The sequence below is a fragment of the Micromys minutus genome (genome assembly GCF_963924665.1).
Source record: "Micromys minutus genome assembly, chromosome: 24".
NCBI lineage: Eukaryota > Metazoa > Chordata > Mammalia > Rodentia > Muridae > Micromys > Micromys minutus.
Genome location: NC_137959.1, coordinates 35,434,221 through 35,456,622, shown reverse-complemented (window position 1 = coordinate 35,456,622; position 22,402 = coordinate 35,434,221). Strand labels below are relative to the sequence as shown.

At 39.1% G+C, this 22,402-nt stretch overlaps 1 protein-coding gene across 5 annotated transcripts in view; it reads right to left on the bottom strand.

The window, feature by feature from the left end:
- CNTNAP4 (contactin associated protein family member 4) overlaps positions 1-22,402 on the bottom strand; it is a gene marked incomplete at both ends in the record, with an annotated part of 284,081 nt that overhangs the window by 45,824 nt on the left and 215,855 nt on the right. For all 5 annotated transcript variants that reach the window (XM_080936900.1, XM_080936904.1, XM_080936903.1 and 2 more), the window contains 3 exons: positions 9,982-10,109; positions 15,064-15,220; positions 21,873-22,070. In XM_080936900.1, the coding sequence (XP_080793026.1) occupies positions 9,982-10,109; positions 15,064-15,220; positions 21,873-22,070 (483 nt within the window). The remainder of the gene's footprint in view (positions 1-9,981; positions 10,110-15,063; positions 15,221-21,872; positions 22,071-22,402) is intronic.

The window sequence follows — 22,402 nt, the reverse complement described above, 5'->3', positions numbered from 1 at the left end:
TTGCTCACTGTGACCCAAACACTTTGTTACATGAAAACACATATTTAGACATTTCTCTCAGCCTCAACCCCACATCTGTACCACTACTCTGGGTTCCTCTTATTTTGAGACTCTTTCAAATATACAGTCAATCCTTGTTTTCTTATCTTCAGTCTTGACTTTGAGTGTTGCCTTTCTGATGCCCCTTTAGCAATGATCTCATTTAAACTTTCCTTCCTTCTAAATTAATTTCACTATTTTATTTTTCTTGGCAGCTCTTGTTAGCATCTGTCATAACATACATCTTACTAGATTATGGTCTTCTCTTTCTAAGACAATGTGAATGCCAAGAACATGCATAAGAATGCTCTCTCTCTCTCTCTCTCTCTCTCTCTCTCTCTCTCTCTCTCTCTCTCTCTCTCTCTTTCTCTCTCTCTCTCTCTGTCTGTCTGTCTCAATGCACTATCAATCAGTACTTGTTGAAGAAAATTTTATTCTTTCTATTATCAGAGCAAAAGTGATTAGAAACCTTAGAATAATCCCTACATGTTTAAATTTTTGTGTTCCAAGGGAATCCAGTCAACTCTTTTTTATTGAACAGGAAAGAGTGGGAAAAGGAAGGAGTGGGAAGAAGAAAAGGAAGGGTTATATGATAAGATGACAACATTAAGAAACTAGAAGACAAAAACAAAAAAAATCCAGCAAGATAAGATAATGAAATTTGAAATAAAAATTTATAAGGATAGGAGATTTTCGAACATACAGAAGATAAAAAAATTATATTATCTTACATGTTGAAATGAAATTGATCACTCCTTCTTTAGTGGCTCGTAGGTAGACTGCCAATTGGAAGGAAGTGTGTCAAATGGAAGGGAAATTAAGCAAATCACTAGTCAATATGTTTTTCCTAGTCTGAGCACCTAACTTCTGCAAAGTTATTTATTGCATCCATGAACCTTTGATTATGTAATGCATCACTGGCAGCTGTGTTTTCTCAGGCCACTATATCAGCCAGTGCAGACAAGATGAATTTCAGAGACTCAAACGTTTCTTAGAACGAGAAACTCTCAACCATCTTTCCTAACTTGATAGATTTTATGGGTAATTTTACCCCCAGAACCTCAACACAACTCAGAAGAAACACATTTAATAGAACCAGTTGAAAGGCTCAATGTCCAAATAATAATAATAATAATAATAATAATAATAATAACTAAGAACAGAAATTATGAACATTTGCAAAAACTCTTTCAAACACAGGATGCGTAAAACCTTCCAGGTCACTGTATCTGTTTCATAGGAAAATATGAAATGTATAACACTTGGATGCATTTTTATTAAATAATGACCTTTAAACATAGTTTCTCCTTCAAGCAATCACCTAAAAAGGGCAAGTCTTCTTTAAAGTGGAAAATTTTGTTTGACCTCGTATTTCTCCAAAGTCTTCAGTGCAGGAAAATTAAACGATACTGTCCACCAATTTCTGAGCAGGAAAAGGAAATGGCTCCAGCCTGGGGGGCATTGTTACATTTTCAAGTGTTGAGACAACGGACAAATGCCTTATAGAAACAGAACCTGCATCATAGTACACTGTAGTCAGCCTGAAAGACTGAATGAGCAGCTACAGTAAACAAGGTAACTGCACTGTTTAGTGCAAACCAACTAGGAAAATATGAACAAACCTGGCAGAGGTCAAAAAGCATGCCCCAAATTGTTATAGTGGTTTCCACAGGAATGAGCCCTTCGGGCTGTGCCGGAATTTATCAATTCTTCCATTAGATTTTTAAGACAAGATCAAGAGATATCAAAATCTGTCCACAAAACAGCTTAAAAAATTGATCATAGTACCCTACTCACACTGCTCAGAAAGTGCAACGCAGCTATCTTAAAGGTTCATCAAGCAACGAGTGAAAAAAGGGATTAAAAATGTACTTATTTACTCCTATAATGAAATATTATTTAGCCATAGAAATAAGATATTGATATATGCTTCAACACAGATAAACTTTAGAATATTGCGGAAACAAGTAGTCACAAAGGCATACACAGTTTGTGTTTCCCTACATATGGAACAGACAAGATACGGGAGCCTGTAGGGTTTTTGTTGTTTTAAGTGGCCGCATATGTCTGAGGCAAGAATGAAAGGAAAGTGGATGCAGGTTTCATTTGCAGGTGACAGAGTTCTCCCACTGACTGTGGAGACGGGTGTTCCTCTAAAATGAATAAGCACTTGGGACATGGCTGCATCGTGCACATTTATAAAGGAAGGGGTGGCAGAGCAACTGTAGGGCATGTGAGTCACATCTCAGTAAAGTTGTTGCCAAGAAAATGAGAACATTTTTAAGGCTAAATTGGCTGTTTGCTACTAATCCTAAGGTGACAATTATTCCCAAGCACGTGCAGACTCGGGAAAGATAGTACTCACACATCCTAGAGGGGAAAATAAAAGAAAACAACAGATACTTGACAACAAAATTTAAGCAGAAATAAATCAAAATAAAAAGCATTCAGGAACAGAGAGGCTTTAATGATAGGACTGAGATGATGCTTAAATATAGCAAGTCTATAAAGAATAGCAGAGCTAGCAAAACCTGGTTAGTAATGACTTTTGTTTTCTAAACAAAAAGCAAAGAAATGCGGGCCATAAACCATTCTTTTTCTCCAAGAAGTAGAAAATGTTTCTGTTTTGTAGATGAGTACACTTCTGGAAGAGTACACATTAAGGTTTTGGTAGCCTGCACAAAACAAAGCCAGTCAAGGTGCCTTCATGGCAGTGGAGGGACATCTGAGTCCTACCATTAGCTGATAAGCTATTGGCAGCTCCTGGCTGCTCGGGGTGGGAGTCAGTTTTCGTTAGGGGTGTGGTCCCAGGCTGGTCTTCCACACTCCAGTGAATCATCACATACCCAAGAAGCACAAATAGGACATCACCTATTTCATAAATAAAGATACAAGGTTGGGTATATGGGGGACTAGAATAGACACAAACAGCTTGTACGGAATTCTCAAAGGAGTAATTTTTAAAAAGCTTAAATATGAATACCTTCATAAAAACTAAACTGAGAGCTAAAATAAATTCATACTCTTACCTAAAAGCATTTTGACACCACAGCTCAGGCACATCACAAGCAAATGTCTTGGGCAGAACCAGATGTGCTTTGTGCTGGGAGTAACTTTAAAAATCAACGACAGTCTTCCAGTATCATCTAAACTACTTTTGTGGGATGAACACATTTGCTTATCATTCAATTTCCTACGTAGCTCATAGCTTATTCTTTTTTTCTTACCAATAATTCCCATACCATGTACAGATTTCTTCAGATGTGTGTGATGGATCGCTTTTCTTCCTCTACAAACTGCTATTTATTGATTATCCTTCATGCCATTATCAAGTACTGGGTACCAGGGCCACAAAAATAAATGAGCAATGGACCGCATTCTTAAGCACTCAAACAGAATCGAAGGCTGAGAAATAAGGCGTAGTAATATATTCAGCATTTGTCTCAACAGAGGGCAGGAGGTCTGTATCCTCGAGAGATCTGAGAGAAAGGCCTCATCAAGAATATTCCAAAAGCAGTTGCCTATAAATGGGATATGTTCTAGTTGGGCTGCCTCGTCTAACCTCAGCTAGGGAGAAAGCACCTAGCCTCCCAGAGACTTGATGTGCCCCAGAGGAAGGATACCCAGCAGGGGTCCATCCCCATCAGAGGAGAAGGGAAAGGAGAGAAGGGAAGAATTGTGGGAAGGCTGACGAGGAAGGATCCTCAACCTCAATGAAAGGTTTAAATCTGAATGTTTAAAGAGATTAGAAAAAAAGGAAAAGGTTGGTGTTATTTGCATGACAATGAGATTGCGCAGGAAAGAAAAGGAACTGGGTTGAGAAGTGGTCCCAGCAGGTTCCCGGAGGTAGAGGAATCACAGAATAGCTGAATGCCCCAATGATGCCTTTGTGTTGCACGTCCCAAATCACTGAACTCTGCATCATACTGGATTACCTTTTGTCTCCTAAAAATCTGAGAGGAGTTCTGAAGATTTTGCAAGGACCACTGGAATATTCAAGCTCTGGGTCACTAGAGAGACCTAAGTCAGCTGCCGGCTTCTAGCTGGGATTCTCAAGCTATCTTTAGAAAACATACTCGCTTTTCTTTCTGTTTTTTCCTCCCTCTCACCCTAATCCATCATGGACTGCTGTTTTTGTTTAACTACAATAAAAATAAATTGCCAGAAAAACAGAGTGAGAGAAACAACAGCACAAAGCCACCATCTCTTGTCCATTTTTTATTACTGCTCTGCTCAACAGACATAAATTTCTCTTATCCAATTGGCATAAATCATTCTAAAAGCATCTTCTGCACCCGGTACCAACATCATCATTGACTGGGACACAGAGTTGCTAGTGAAGCACCATACTATAAACCGTACTGGCCCAGGGCAGTACTGTACAGACAACCATAGACTGGAAGCTTCCAGAAGGAGGTTAGACAAAGCTCTACCCACCCCACCGCCTCCTGAATGAGAATCTATGGGAATGAGCTACAGAGCGCTGGTATAAATGCATGCTGACATCAGAGCTGTTGTCTACAGATTGTCAATGGTATGACAAATTCAAAGACATTTCCCAGCTCCTGGGAGGCCAGGGAGACATAAAAGCACAGGTTGGGCATTTCTCAGCTCTCTTCCCACAGGTAAACTTGAATCTTTGCCTTTTATTATTTCCCTCAACTCTTTTGTGTATGAAGTAAAGGAAAACTGGGTATATACTCAGCAAGACTGTAGAACTGAGGGCTAAGGCAAAGGTTCAGTCAGTAAAGTCCTTACCAGACAAGTGTGAATTCAGATCCACAGAACTCATATGAGAGTGGGTGTGACAAAGTCAGTCTGTTGATGAGATATTTCCTCTAAACCTGCAGGCCAGCTTTCTTGGCCTATTCATCAGAGAACAATAAAAGACTCTATCTCCAACAAGGTGAAAGGGGCAGCCTGGCACTAGATGACCACTGACCTTCAAACACACAGACACATACACATGCACACAGATAGGCAGGCAGACACACACACATAGACACAGAGGTAGACAGATAGTCTCTCTCTCTCTCTCTCTCTCTCTCTCTCTCTGACACACACACACACACACACACACACACACACACACACACACTTTGCTTTTGTAAAGATTCTGGAACCCTCTGGAAAAACCTAAGAGTTACCACAATGCTAAAATCTTTGTCCTCTGATGAATTTGGCATGTGAGGTATGATTTTTCTGGCTGTTGTCTCTGTTGCATCTTACAAAGTCAGTCATACCTTCCATGTACCACATGAATGAGTGATCACCATCTTAGGATACTTTTTAGATAAAAATCAAGAACTTGCAGGCACAACTCTATATTGGCTTTATTAATAATCTCCTAAAGCTGAAAATGACTGAACAGTGAACCAACTAGTGAACAGACATGCATTCCATTTATTATAATAAATATATATAAAAGAGGGTGAGCTGTGGAGACATACAAGCACATGTATGAATCAAGTACAGTATGTAAAGTTAAACACTACAGACTTAATGGAAAACAGCTTCAAATGATTCTGTTGTTAAGGGGTTCCTGAAAAGTCAAAACCACAGTAATAGGAAAAGAAAAATTTTTTGGGAGGGGCTTCTGAGTGGGAGGAACTTTGGCAAGGTATAAAAGGGAACCATTATTGTCAGGTGAAGAAAATGCTATCTGCTTTAAGTGTATGGGTGGTTTCATAGCTTTATGTTTTTGTCAAAAACCTTGAGCTTTTTACATTGTCTAAAGGATTCTTTAATATTTGTCACACACAAAAACCGGGTCATTAAAAGAACAACATGAATAAGCACACAGACAATAAAGGTTTTATCACCATGGTCATTAAAGATAATGGCATTTACTGGCTTTTCTTCTGCCACAAAAACTGGTTTCACCATTCCAAGCCATCGTGCTTCTGAGCAGAGCATCTTACAGTTTTTACACATGACTTCTGCTGTTAGCAATAACACTAGCAGCAGCATGAACTTCAGACCCACTTGTGCTGAAAACAAGAGGGGTCTGAGAGAAGAGATGTCATCAGTTAATGAGGGCAAGTCTTATAGCTAGTAGACAACAGAGTTCACACGCATTTTTAAATGTATTTGCATGTTTCTCAGCATCCCTCTCCTCTCTTCTACAAAATGGCTAGAATTAAAGTCTCCAGCACCTCTAATTGCAACTCTAGATAAATTTCTGAGAAGAAAACAATTTAATCCTGTTTTATTTGCATTCCTATGATTTTCTGTTCAAGATAATTTTAAAAAATCTTATCTCAATGAATGATAGAACCAGTTTTATTCCAACCAGAAAGTCATGGGTTATCCTTAAACCCCTAATTCTGAACGCTCCTTCTAAATTATATGGAACTTATTTCCCTGATTTACACTCTTCTTTCTTAAGGCCTGGCTCAAGCCTCCCCTTGTCCTTTTCCTTGGTGTTCCATTAATGGTCGCATTGCTGGTCATTGGGCTTATAATTCACCTTGTGCTTTCAGTAGAAGGGAATAGATTAGGAGAATTCTGACTTAATCAATGAATTACTCCATCCGTGGAGTCATAATTTGATAGTGTTTCTGGAGATGATAAAAACTAAGGAGACCAAAGATGGAGAAAGTAGACTGCTCAGAGCCAGCCTTTAAAGGATACATTTGATCTCCAGACCTTTCCTCTCTCTTCCTGCTTGTCTCTGCCTCTGTTCTCCATGCCGCTTGCTACAAGATGAGCAAACTTGTTCCCCATCTCTCTGCTTTGCCTTTCTGCACTTACTTTCCCCTTCACCATAGCACAAAAGCAAGGGAGCTAATTGACCATGGACCAAAACCCCAGAAACCAGAAACAAAAGCAAAACAAAACAAAACCCTCCCCAATTCCGATAATTTATCAAGATATTTTGCTGCAGCCGAGTCTAATGTAAGCTTTGTTTGAAAATGAGCCTCACCCCACAAACCATAGGAGGCATGAGGACCAAGTAGTCAGTGTCAGTTAAATTAGTAAATCACAAGGTAATTAAATCACAAGTCTCAGAATACTACAAACAAGTTATGTATTCATATTGTTGAGATTGCTTTCTTCTGTATCCTCTGATTGTACTATTTAAATTCTAGTTTCCTGATGTTAGTAGAATATACAGGTGGATCCGAGAATCTTTTGTGCATGGCAGTCTGGTATGCTGGAGGATTTGTGTCAGCAAACTTGAACTTGACCTCGCCCCCTAGATGCTGTTATCAACAGTTCCAGCTATTGCTGATATCAACTAGGAGAAGACAGAGGAAGATTGCCTGGATGTATACTTACTCCAAGGCACAATTTAAAAATTAATTTAAAAATTATATAATTGGGGCTGGAGAGATGGCTCAGAGGTTAAGAGCACTGACTGCTTTTCCAGAGGTCTTAAGTTCAATTCTCAGCAACCACATGGTGGCTCACAGCCATCTGTAATAGAATCTGATGCCCTCTTCTGCTGTGTCTGAAGATGCAACAGTATACTTATTTATAATAAATAAATATTTTTTAAAAATTATATAATCAGTGTATTTATGCATGTGGTTAATTTCTGTGGATCTGTCTGCAGTGGTGTGTGTGTGTGTGTGTGTGTGTGTGTGTGTGTGTGAGAGAGAGAGAGAGAGAGAGAGAGAGAGAGAGAGAGAGACAATGCTTAAATAATCAGCAAGAATTTTATATAAAGTAATTCTAAGGGTGGGGACTGGAGAGATGGCTAAGGAGTTGAGTACTTATTGCTGTTTTGGAGGAACCAGGTTCAGTTACCAGCATCCAAATGGCTGATCACAACTGGTAACTCCATTTCAGTAGATCTGAAGTTTACTTCCAGCCTCTGGTGGCAACAAGCATTAATGTGGCACACACACACCCCATACACACACACACACACACACACACACACACAATGCATATATAAAAACACTCACACACAATGATTAAAATCCTTTTTAAGCAAAATCTTTCTTTGAAAGGAAGAAAAAAAGTAAAGAAGAACCCTAAGAGATGAAGTTATTAATAACCCCAGTTGAAGAACACCTGATTCCCAGAAACTGCAGCACACGTCATAAGAGAGGAGGCCTGGTTGGTTACTGTGGTACCAAAATGACCCAGAGACATGTATGAAGAGTCACAAGAACAACCCTGGAAACCTCAAAGAGGATGGTGGGAGTTTGCTATCTCCCTTCCTCCCAACCTGACACCAGAAAGCCTGTTCTCCTACCATTAACCCTAGTAAGAATTTACCAACCTGACAGTTATCAGGCTTCACCCCTGTTTGACCTTATGAGGTCACACCCATAATCCCCCATTGTCTCCCTACTGTCTCCAAGTATTCAGATGAAGTGTCTTCCAACACTCCTGGCCAATTGCACACAGACACACAAACCTTGCCTCAGAGATCCTGGACACCTCCCAAGAGGCATAAATACCCCTTTCTTTCCCATTAAATGGTCTCACTCCAATCGAGCTCCTGCCTGCACCCATCAGTACCTCTTTCCAGTCCAGCCTGGTATGCAATGGGCCTGGCTACTCTGTGGGGGAGATGCAGAGGTGGCCAGCAGGCTACTGCAGTTTTTGATCTAAGCATGCAGTGATGGGGCAGATGATGTACGGAAACAGTTCTCTGTAGTCACAAAATAGTGTGTACTTCTCTGGATACATGCTGAGTTTACAACCTCATAATTTTTTTCCTCCAGGAAGCCTCCTTATGTCATCTTCCGATGATCGTGGGATTGAGGCGAGGGTAGGGCTGATGCATACCAGAAATGGTGGGTGAATAGCAGTTTTATAGAATGCATATGTAATGTTTATAGGCCAGTAACATCTTTGCTTTTTAATGAAGCAACTTTGCTACACATCTCCCTATATCTACTGCATGTCACATCTTTCCTGGTTCTGTGGAGCTCCCACAATAAAACTGTATTTTAGGGCATGCTCTTAATGCAAGCAAATGTTTATTTCTATTTCCATTTTAATTTCTGGAAATGCTAAAAGCATACCTAATCAATGCATCTACCTTTAAGCTTTGATAAGTTAAGAATCTTTGCTCATTTCATTCACTGACAAAAAATAAAATTTATATAAATAAATATTTAGATATGTATGGGCAGGCACTGTGTATGTATGTGTGTGTGCTTTTGTACATATGTGTGTATGTGTATATGCATATATATGTAAGTATGTATATGTGTTTATATGTATATATATATGTGTGGTATGTGTGTGTGGTGTGTTTGTGTGTGTGTGTGCATGTGTGTGTGTGTGTGTATGAGTATATGTCTCTGTGTGTCATAAACTACTTCTGAATTTTAAAGTCCCACTTCAGAATGGTTACCCATTGAATACAAAGAGCAGAGAACCAATTGTTTGAAAGTCAATTCACACACATATGAACTGGAAAAGAATAGAGATTAAAGGTTGAAATATGTTTGATCAAACTGACATGTGCTTCTATTGATTTTCTCATCTCACCCCAGGCTCACCAGCAGGAAGTACACGTGAATTCTTAACCATTTTGTAGTACACTGATTCTTTCTAAGTAGATAAAGATACAGAGAAATTTGGGGTTGCTAGGATACATGTATGAACCAATGGGCTGGATAACCAATAATTTCTTTTTTTTCTTTTTAACCTTTCAGAAAGCAATAATGGGTGGTAGAAGAGGTACTTCTGACCCAGTCTCACAATCTGAGTTCAATTGCTGGTACCCACGTGCTGGAAGGTAAGAGCAGACTCCCTCAACTTATCTTCTGGCCTCTGTATGTACACCTTGGCACACATTCCTCTTCTTACCTCACACACCTCCATGAACATACGCAAATGCCATTAAAAATGTAAAGAACACATCTCATGGGTTTTCCTGATACAATTCTGATCAATGACCCTGTCACTGAACAACATGTGATACTTAAGCAAAAGGACTCTCTTCTGGTAAATTCACACAATGGGACCACTTACTGTCTCCCCGGCAGAGCAGAGGCCCCAGTTTATAAGCAGCTTCTGAATGGGGCCGTCCTGTGTCCGTAATCACTATCTTAGTGACCGGCAGATGTTCTTTATAAGAGAGGAATCCAGTGTCGTTGGTCCTAAAATAAACAGGAGCAGCAACAAAATCCTTTCATTATGGTGATGAGCATCATTCCAAAATAAGCAATGATTTTTTTTCAGCACTTCTAAATGAAGACTTTCCTACTAAGTTTGGACACTGATAAAAAAAAATTCAATTGCTCATCTTAGAAAATATGGCAAGATGTTAGTATCTCTTGTGGACATTGAAGTCTAGACTACAAAAATATAACCTAGGTTAAGATTAGAAGACAATGGCCTTTTCAGCTGATGCCTTTCTCCCAGTTCAAAAGCCCACGTACATTCTATGAAATGTCCAACTACTGGTAGACTCTAGGGAAGGGGTCTTTATTGTGTACGCACTCCTGAGCTCACCAGGATCCAATGGACAGTTCCAAACGCACGGTCACACTGCTAGCTCTGATTAAACTCAGTGCTCCCAAAACAAAATGAAATTCCACAAGCACAAGAGAAGGACTTGCTTGTTGGAGAAAGAAGTGGATATCAGTATCTTATATTGTACAGCACCATGGGTTATCACAAGCTTTCAACGAGATTGTTTAACACCTCTATACACACAGAAACACACACCCAACCTTTCCTGGAGGTATTGTGGTAACTGACTTTAAGTGCATGCTATAAACTTTGTGATGTAACTAAACAGTGAACTGTACTTTTGTATTTGAGGAACACTGGAAAATGTATAGTATTTCCTAGTGTTCTTCATTTCTTCTTAGCTGAGTTTTCATCTGCGGTGGTCTATTTTTATCCCACAATATTTTCTATGATTATTTTTATTTCAGACGTTAATTTGCCATTCTACAAGGTACCCCCTCTGTCCTTTACTATGGCTTGCTTTTATTTGTTTTAAATTCCCTATTCACTCACTGTGGTTATTTTTAATGTTAGATCTTCAAACATTTCAATACTGTTAGCTTGAAAGATTTTACCTGTAAATTTTAAAGTGTAGCCAAGACCTTGTTTATAATAACCTTGTTCAATGTCTTGATTTTAAATGGAATTTTACTTTCTTGAAATACCCAGTAATGTGTAGAGTGGGTGATAACTCAAGAGATGCTATGTTTTTATTGTTCGCTAACATTTTATTTCTCCTGTGGGTATTTAAGTCAAAGCCTGTGGTTTTGTACCTCCCAAGGTTCCCTAGGTCTGCCTCCCTCTGGGACTTAAGTCTTCCCTCTCAATTGGAGGACATGTTTTCTGCAGTAGAGAGGTGAACTCTTACCATTCCTGCCCTAAACAGAAGGATTTTCAAAGCCTATCTCAGAGAATAAGCAGCCAGATCTTTCTCTGAGTAGTCACTGTGGGAATACCCTCCTGTGTGTTCACTTTTCTGTCTGTGGCTCTCTCCTTAGCCCTAAAAACTCTCCTTCACTCACATGCACTTTGAAAGGCAGATGTAGGTTCAAGACAGGGGTTTTGCAGCAGATTCAACAAAACTAGCTTTCTTTTCTGGAAACTACACTATACGTCAATTCAGGAATCCCCAAACTCTGCCTTCTGATATGTTATGCCAAATAAAGAAATAATACATTAGTTCTTGAAGTTTAAGATGTGACTAGTGTCTACAAAGTATTAAATCTTTAATCTAAATCTAGGTCTTATCCCGCTTGGTTCTCTTCCTTCAATCAGTCACAAAAGCGCTTATCTATGTTCAATTCCACTGCTTTTTCTTCTAAGAATATAATAATAATAATAATAATAATAATAATAATAATAATATATGTTTGTTTTTATTTCATGTAATAAGTGTTTGTGTAAGCCTATCACAAGTGTAACTGGTATCCTGAAAGGCCAGAATACAGCACTAAATCCCCTGGCACTAGAGTAACAAATAATTATTATCTGTGAGGTGGGTCCAAAGAACTGAACTAAGATTCTCTGCAAGAGCAGTAACAGCTCTTAACTGCTAAGCCATCTATCCAGTATCAAATATTTGCTTGTATTGCATTTATGTATGTATGTGTGGTATTCACATGTATGTATGTATGTAGGTAGGTAGGTAGTTTGGGGAGATTCATACAATGGCATATGTGTGTGAGAGAGAAGTCAGAGGACAATGATTGGTTCTCTCCTTTTTTCAGTGGGTTTCTGGGACTGAAGTCAGGGCATTAGGCTTGGCAGCAAGTGCCCTTACCAGGTAAGTCATTTCAGCAGAGCCCTAAATACTTATTTTTCATAATATTTTCCTGAGTATATGAAAGCATAATTATATATGTAAGGTTCTTTACCTATAGGTAGAATGTAACTTAAGAAGTTTGAAACTGTATCTAAGAACAAGTTTTAATTAGCAATGTATTGTCAAGGAACTGGGTGGGGGAAGATATGGGATGCGATTAGGTTGATCTTTTTGTTGCTACCGTAAATAACATTTTTACATTCATAAAAATGCAGTTTTCAGCATGTGAACAATGTTCTGTGAAGATACTAAGGAAAAAAAAGTCTGTGATCCAAGGGGAATGAATACTAGTTCTTATATAATTCCATACCATGTTTTTTTAATTGTATTTATTCTTCTCCCCAACTTCTCTCAGACTCTCCCCCTTCTGTAAAGCACAGTTTGGGTAAGAGAAAGGATAGTCTTTATACAAAATAAACATAAAATTTAATCACAGCTCTATGATTACATGTAAGTTCTTCTTCCATGTTGTTCTAAGAGTCGTGTGTGTGTGTGTGTGTGTGTGTGTATGTGTGTGTGGTGTATTTTGGGGCATTTATTATATGTATTCATATACACAGCACATATATAGCATTATTGTGACCAGGATGCTTGACAGGCAAACAAACATCATTTATATAACACAAACAACGAGGTCACATATAATCATTCTATAATCCCATCAGCCATACTTAAATCCAGGTTATGAATGCTTTGAAGTGCTGAGAGCAGGTGACAGAAGTGGGACATGATCACCAACATTCTGCCACTGAGGCTCAGAGATCAAGGACAAGGAGGCAGAAGAGTTAGAGGAAAGAATGTGATTGAAATGCACTGCATGAAAAGGATTAAGAAAACAGGAAAGAATGCAAAGGCAGGGGGAAGCGGGGAGTGCTGGGAAATGTGTCTGGAACATGATACAGCTAATGGACTCGTGGAGTCTCAGCAGCATTAATAACCTACACTGAGGAAGAACACACACTAGGACCTGAGGAACTCATAAGGATCCACCCCTAACTGAGGAGCTCTCAAGAGTTGGTAGCTGCTGGAGGAAGAAGAACCATTTCTTGTCAAGTCCAGGCACTCATTCATCTAGAACAGCTCCAGAGAAACAACCAACAGATGCTTCAGCCTTCTCTCACAGACACAGATGCTTCCACTGGACCTGTTCCTTCTGACCTACCCTCAGATGGTTCCACAGACCCTGGACAACAAGGAAACAGCCAACTCTAAGACTGGACAAACATCCCCATTCCCACTTTTCAAGACTCTAGAAATGTTATTCCAAAACAAGTGTGAAGCAGTCAGAGATCACAACAACCCTATTCCTGGTCCACCATCACCTCTAATTTTTCTTTTTTAATTAAACCAAAATGGGGGAATGTGGGGATTCTGTAAACCCCAACCCTCAGTTACCTGGCAATAGCCAGGTATGCTCTGCCTCAGTGACCTGACACTATAAAAGGGGCTCCTTGCCCCCTTCTCTCTCTCTCTTGTTCTTTCTTGTTCTTGCTCTCCCACCCTTACCCTTTCTCTTCTCCTTCCCTTACCCCTGCCTCCATGTGCTCATGGCCGGCCTCTACTCCTCTACTCTCTATTCCTCTCTTCTCTCTGCCTCTACTGCTCTCTTAACTTCCCCACGACCTAAATAAATTCTATACTACACTATATGACTCCTAAGTGGCTGATCCCTTAGGAGGAAGGAATTCCCAACATGGATGCCCCAGAGGAATTCCCCCTTGCCTCCAGGCCCTGCTGCACCTCCATGGGTCATATCCTCTCACTCTCTTCATCCTTTTCCTAACATTGGTGTCAAAACCCAGTACGTCATCTTTTAACAACAATATTCTTGTGAGAAAGTGTGGCTACTGGAAAAATTGGTCGTGTGCCAGTGGATGGCTACATTTCCATGTTTATGTGGACAATGCTAACTGGAAATAATTTTTGAGTAAAAGATGAAGACTTGAAGTTGGAAAAATGAAATGTGCAGGAAGATTTAGGGGAGGTAGAAGGGGAAACGGATCTGATCATATTGTATTGTATATAGCTATAAAATCCTCAATTTTATAAATTATTAAAAATTAGATGTATACAGGTTCAGCTGCTTAATAATATAAGACAAGACATGTAGTGCAAAGAAATGGGAATACAAATATTTAAAATATTTATTTTAAATGATATATAAGAGCAATATACCTGCAGAGTCTATTCTAAAAGATAAAAAGAAATCATTATAATTTTTTAAGTTTAAAAAAACACATACATGGGATTTATTTTCTGTTTATAAAAATACTTTATATCTTCAAGTCCCTAAATTTATAGATTCCCATTTTAAAGATATTGTCCATACAAGAGTCATTCTTTCTGGCTTGCTTCATCCTTTAAAAAATACAAAAGAACTACATGCCAAAATAATTGCTTAGATTTATAGTAATTTAAAATCTACACACTTGTACCTTTGAAGTTTACAGCCTATGTTGATGAGCTGTGCTTAGGTAACTGAGTACATAGTATTTTAGAAATAGTAGAAAGTACTGATATCAACAATGAAAACGAACTGCAGATGTCTTCGATGTTTATGTTTTCTCATATGATAGAAATAAAATAAGCAAAACGTGTGACCTATCACATTAAAAAAAAAAAAGACCTCTGAAAGTTTTCTGTCTTAACTTGCAGAATTTGAATGGTGACTGTACCATGTATCATTGAAATATAGTCTCACCTAATTATTTCCTTGACACAATGTATTTACCATCCATGCAGCTGCATACCCTTAATGTAATTAATTGGAAAATTACCATTCGTTCCGATCAGCATCACAGTTGCACTGGTACTGGGCATCTATGCAGTTCCCTTCCAAGCCACAAGTGCACTTTTGAGGCACAGGCAAAGAACCAGCCCAGTAGGTCTGTGTCTCATTGGTTCTTCCCACCCACCAGCTCCGAGGGCTTCCATCTGAAAGACAAAACAGAAGAATGTGATACCACCTTCCACCTTAGACCAATGTTCTTTCTTTCTAAGTTATTAAAGTAAGGGTGGGGTGGGGAGGAGAGGGAAGGAAAGAGACAGAGATGTGGTAGAGACACATAGGGAAAGAGACAGAGACACAGAGAGGGAGGCAGGAACAGACACATAGACAGAAAGAGACTGATATGGTATAGTTGAAAGAGTTAAAATTTCAAGTTAGCTCCCACTAACCTAGCTTTGAGGACAAGTATGCTTCAAGGCTAAGAACAAAATAACTTGTTTAAAGAAATGGCCCACACCCAGACCGGCTAGAATCAATAAGGTCTGGGCTGGCCTTGCAATCCTGAGAAAAACTAGTATGAAGGTCAGTGTGCCCCAAAACAGAGTGGTCTAGAGTTGAATCGTATCCAAAAGCAGACAGAGAGTGCCAATTTGAATAAACCAATGAAATTATTATGTGCTTGTTGCTAACTGCTTATGTAATTTTCCCTATAAATATGTCCCCCTAATTGAGTTCAGGGTCGATGCCTCTGTCTCCTGCGTGAGATATGTATCGGCCCAGAGCTCCGTCATTAAACTACCTCATGCTTTTGCAGCAAGAAGGTCTCTCGTGTTTCATTGGGTAACCCCATGTCCTGGGACTTGAGTGGGGGGTCCCCGAAAGAGGGTCCTACATAGTCATGCCCTAAACACTAATTGACAACATTTTGGAAGAAACTATCTTTACAAGTTACTTTGTTTAAGTCTATTTTTTAAATAGAATTTTATAATCTTTAAAACTATTTATTGTACACTTCTTGTTTGTGAGTATGAGTTTGTGCCTGCATGAGTTTACTTGTATCCCTTGTATGCAGGTGCCCGGAAGGGGTTATCAGGTCTTCTGAACCAAGAGTTACAGTTCACTGGAAGCCAACTTATGTGGGTGCTAGGAACTAAACACAGGTCTGCAGTCAGTGTTCCCCACTGCTGAGCTTGCTCTCCATCCTTTCTTTGTTCTCAGAAAGAAATGGATAATACATTGTTCTTTGAATAGAAACCATCAGTTGCTGTTTATTCATGAAAGAGAGAGTTTCCACTTGCAACTTTTTAAAAATAATCTTTAAAACAAATTGGCATCAAAACATAAACTGTGGTAATTAATATACTAAAATAAAATTGATTCTACATCCCAAAACACCCATCAAAACATTCTGAGGTGTTCTATAAACGCACTGACTTGTCTTTATATATTTATTGGCTAAAAATATACTAGTAGTTTATTAGATATCAGGCATAGTATAGCACTCCTTTGTCATGATTTAGGATTTATCGGGAAGTCTATATTTTCTCTTCCATTTACTGGCTTGGCTATTTATTTGAAGACTACAAAAATAATACTGAAAAATCTTCATGCCTGAAGCAAATATTACAGTGGGGAAAAAAAGTTTCCCCTAGCTAAATGCATCTCTTTCTACAATAAATGTTCAGCTACCAGCTCCTTCCCAGAGCCAAGACTAAACACGATGCCAAGGAACTCAAGCAAGGAGCCGACAGAACATTTAGCAGAGGATTTGTAGAAAGGGATGTGAGGCATGCCGGTAATCTATCTCAGGGGAGAAAAAAGTTCCGAGGAAAAGAATCATAGTGTTTGGAGATGGAGCAAAAGAAGAATGCAAGCAACACTCAATCAGTCATGTCCCCACAAAGAACAGGCCATTTTCCTCTGGACTTTCAAGCCTTTATGTTACTACCACCATTCCCACTGGGCAGCAGCAGCTTCTGCTCACAGATACCCTACTCACTAACACAGGACTCATCTTAGCCCTTTGGAAATGATGGTATCTCTTCTCTCACCATTAAGACAAATACTGCCATGTTTAAGAGGAAAAATATAAAACACGGAAATTTGGAAGTGTGTGTTATATGACGCTACTAACATCAATGTTCTACGTGTAACTTGATTAACAACCCATCAATTGTTAAGCTTGCTTGACACTTTTGTAGTATTAAAGTACACTACTTAAAAAATATGTTCATAGACCAAGGGGAAAAAATAGATTCTTGTTCTTAAGATCTAAGTCATCTTTTTATAGGTATATTTCTGATTCTCCCTAAGATAAATTTCTGAATGTTTTAAATGTTTTTTTGTATGTTATTGTATATTTATCATTATAATGTGTGTATTGTATATGTGTGTTGTGTGCATATGCTGCTTGGTCTTTTGTGTGTGTATGTATGTGGTATGTGTGTAATGTGTGATTTGTGTATGTTTACGTGTGTGTAATGTGTGATTTATGTGTAAGCTGTATGTATGTATATATGTGTGTAATGTATTTATGTATATGTGTAGCGTGTTTGTGTGTGTATGTGTGTATAAGGTGTGATTTGTGTGTATGCTGTGTATGGATATATAATGTGTGTTGTATATGTGTGCTGTGTGTGCATATTTGTGTGTATGTATGTATGTATGTATATATAGTGTGTGTATGTATGTATGTACGAATGAATGAGTTTTTGTTTGTATATGTGTTTACAAGTATGCATATGGAGGTCAGAGAAATCTTCAGGAATTGGTTCTCTTTCACCATCTGGGTACCAGGTATAAAATTCAAATCAACAGGCCTGATGGCAGCTGTCTTCGCCCATGGAGTCATTTCACCACTCAGCCAAGTATTTAAAGGCATCAAATACATTTGTGTCTATCTAAGGCTTTTAAAAGAGTAACTAAATAATTTAAATAAGAGTATAGGTGAATTTAAAAAAAACACAAGGAATATGTTTTAATTAAAACAAAAGCATGCTAGTTACATTCTGTCCTCCATAGCTAAACCCTTAATCACCCTGAGTATCCCCAGAAACCACCCTTCCAATGAGCTGAGTCACAAATTCTCGTCAGCTGAAAACAACTGTTCATAAAAATTCACTGAATTCTTACTCATTTCCACCTCTTCATTGCTAGAAGCTGCTAAATCACTGGGATCCGAAGGTCCAGTTTAAGCCCGCCTTCCTGTTCCATGCCTTTGCCTTCCTATTGGGACCTGACCATCTAAACTGTTCTCATTTCTCAGTTCTTCCACCTCAGCTAAACTCTGAGTATTGAATAAGAAGAACATTAATTAGCAATCACCGGTCACCAATGCCCCTGGTCCACAGCCTTCTGGGGTTAAGTGTTGTTTTTACTAATCTGATGGTTAATATTGGCTATCACGGGGGTAGGATCTAGACTCACCCAGAACAGTTGTTCCCAGGCTTCCTAATGCTGTAACCCTTTAATACAGTGACCCTCACTAAAATAAATAAATAAATAAATAAAAAATAAAAATTATCACTGCTACTTTACAGCTGTAATTGTGCTACTGCTGTGAATCACAATGTAAATATGTAATATTAAGGATATCTGATAAATGACCCATTAGAATAGGAAACTCAGACCCTCAAAGGGATCGTGACGTGACCCACAGGTTGAGCAACGCTGTTTGGATTAAGTTATTTTTTGGGCATGTTTAACAGGCATTTTTTTAAAGTAGGTTAACTGAGATAATAATGATTATGATGATGATGGTAATAATAATAATAATAATAATAACCACTGTAAAACACCATAAAGATAGATAGCACCCTTCCCTGGGCTGGGTCTTAGACTACATACAGTGGAGAATGCCAGCTGAGCACCTCAATCATTGTCTGTTTCCTTTGAGGGACTGTAACTTCCCACTTGCCCCAAGTCCTTGCCACTAGGACCCCCCACTGCCATGACTATACTCTCATGAGCCAAACAAACCCCTTTCTTCCTAAGCTTGCTTTTTTTGGGGTTTTTTATCACAGCAATGGTAACAGTAGCTAACACAGGTAGTATAGTCTCAAGGTTGGCTGCGGTACCTCGGAAGGCTTTGCTGCTGCCAAAGGTGTAAACCTCCTTCTCCTGGCTTCACACTCTGATTTTTTATCACTTTGGAGATTCCCATCTGTTGGTTTTACTATCATGTGATTCATTTGTGATTTTGATGATCATCTTTCCTAATGGTTTAGTGTTCAGATTTATTGGGTTGGTGAATGAAATTCGTGCTGGTTCAATGTCTACAACATGATACACTGTGATGATTGGTACCATTCTATCACTTCATTTAGTTACATGTGTAGGCGTCTGTGCATGTACTGAAGAGAACATTTCTCCTAGAAAATTTCAAGAATAATATATATTGTTAAGTGTAGTTACCACATTATGCCTGAGGTGCCCAACTGTTTACTCATTCTACAGCCAGTACCCATCCTGATCCCCCTCCTGTTCTTCAGTAGCCATTTTCTCATTCAAATAGGAGGATATAGCATCTGTGTTCTTCTGTTTGGCTTATTTTGTTTTGCAGAATAGCTTCTAACATCTTCTACCAAAGATGTTCTCATTACTACTACAGCATTAGCCATGATACCCAAGCTACACAAGCATCCTGACTGTCCACTGGTGGTGGCTTGAACAAAGAAAATGGGTTATGTGCACATTGGAATATTATCCTATTTAAAAACAAAAACAGAAGGTAATCCTGCTCTGTCTGGTGAGAATAAACTCACAGAACATTATGCAATGTAAAATAACATAAATATTCAGCAAAACAAACAATCTTTATCCTTCTAGGCTGTGTATTTTCACTATAATTACAAAGAATGCCTGAGGATGAAGGGGTTCAGTTTGAGCATGTCACCTCAGTAGTGCTGTTCCATCGAGACCCATATCCCTGTCTTTGTTGGTGGTACCTTTCCATACATGTTATTTCCTGATGAATCAAAGCTTCATCCACCTCAGTCTTGTATTCAGTCAATGAGACGCCTAAAACAGGAAGTTAGCTCTCTCCTCATGTGCAAGGACATCTTATAATTTTCATGATGTTTTGGCCCTCATTCATAGAGTTGGATTTTTAGGCTATGAAGTCTGAGTTGGAACCAGCAGGATGGTAGTTAGGTGGATAAAAGTCTAAATAAGAAAGTTATGGAAAAGAGGGAAAGGAGGAGGGAACTTGCACATTGTAGAGAAAATGATCCTACATCAAGTGGGCAGAGAGTAAACAGGAAAGAAGGTTTTTTTAACTGGAAAAGGAAGAGGGAGATGTCTGATACCAGGCCAACTGTGCCAACATTTGGTTGATGTTCCACATGCTGTGTGATGGATGCATGGACTACATATAAAAATGTTTTCTCAATAGTCCATCTGCAATTGAATCCCATGCTCAGATAAGAAACCAGAGTAAACAGGAGACTTTGTAAAGCATAGGTCTTAGAACCCTAATTTCTCAAGAAAAATACCCCGCAATCATAGCTAAAAACAATATGCTGCAAAGTGAGCTGTCGAGGTGTGATCTGTTGCTATGTGCTGCCATGCCAAATGCTGCCTCTGGTTGCTTCAGTGACAGGGACAAGAGAATCCTCACCTACCTACACCAAGTAATGCTATGTGACTTTGCTTCTTAATTTAAAACTATTGCTTGAATAAAGTTGCCAACAGCATATAACCTGACAGTAGAGAGGTAGGTGGGGCTTTGGTTCCCAGACTTGGGGTATCAGATAAAGACTATGAGGAAGAAGAGAAAGATGAAGAGAGGAGAAGATGCCACGGGGTAGGTGAGGCATGAAAACATGGCATGGGAGCTGACCAACTGAAGTTAAGAGATTCCCAGATGGAACATGGCAAGTTGTAACATAGGGTTATAGATGGGGAAGTAGACAGAATAGTACAGTGGGTAGATTTCTGCCCAGCTATAGTGCTTTAAAGGCTCATTTTAAATATAAAGTTGTGAGTCTTTTATCTGGGGACTGAATGATCAAAAGTGGAGTGAAAAACCACTGATGAGATTAATTATTATAACAACAGTGGGTTTGGGGCATGTCATCCTTGTCCAGGAACAGTTTGTGTCACACCAATGAGCAGAAGGCAGTTGAGCATTTTGAAGAGAAGACATCTGAGTGCAAACAAGGCTTCTTACGGGTTGATTTTCTCCACGAAGGTTTGTATATTAGACGACATGTTAAAATGGTGAGAACACCATTTGCTTGCTTCAGAACAATTAAAGTCTGTTCTATGGCAGAAGGTACAATCCTGCTCTGCTCTAGCACCATGAAATGTTCTAAAGGAGAAAGTGTGAAACCCAGACCGAACTAAGGCCAGTTCTTACTAGGATGCATGAGCTCGGATGATTTTCTGGTTTCTGCTTGAGCTGCTGAATCCAGCATTTCTAGCACCTTTTCCTAATTTTCAGATATACCTAGAGGCTAGTTATCACGAGTTGATGAGAAAAAGAGTTACACCGAATAGTCACTTTGAGAGAACAAAGTCACATTTGTATTAGCTCTTGTCCTTGATAAACTGTATGAGCCCCTTGCTCTTTACTGGGATAAAGTCCTTCTCTAGTATCAGAATGAAGCCTTTACTGCACAGTTATCCGATTAAGGCCAGGAGGAGAGTCAGAAAGCAATCAGGGCTTTGAACAAAGCTCGATGTAAATTGACCTTGTGCCTTTCTCCAGGCAAAAGCATCCATGAGACTTCCAGACTGTGACATGTTTGCTAAGTGAGCGGAACATCAGCACCTCTGTGAAATTAAAGTCCTCAGGATGCAGCTGAGCAAGCACACCATGCAGCCTGGAAAGCCTGTCAGGTGCCTCAGTTTACTCACCTTGCTGATTAACAAGCGGTGACTTCTTGCAGTAATACACAAGCTCCTGTTGGCAGTGCTCCGCCCGGTTAATGGAGGCCTGGAGCTGCTCCATGCTGGCCACGTACTCAAAAACCCCAGTGTGCACGTTCTCAGAATGAGTGTTTCTGACTCTCATTAAGTCGGAGCTGTTGTGGTGTATGACGGTCCAAGCAGTTTCTTGTATGCAGAAATGGGGGAAGAAAGAGAGGAGACCATCACTAGTCTGCAAAAGTTAAAATAAATAAAGAAAATCAAAATCATCTCTCTGAGTTGAATTTCTTTTCTAGTCATTAAATCTCTCTGAGAGGCAAAATCAACCAACACCAATGGACTCTCAAGTTTTTAAAATTATAATGATGGAACTCTCGTCCCTGAAATGTATGCTAATGTATCTGCCGTGATCTTGTTTGTTTTATATTATTTAATCACAGCAATATTTATGAGAAGGTTATTGAAGAAAATCAGAATTATTGAATTTTTGTAGTTACATTCATGTAGTTAAATCTAAT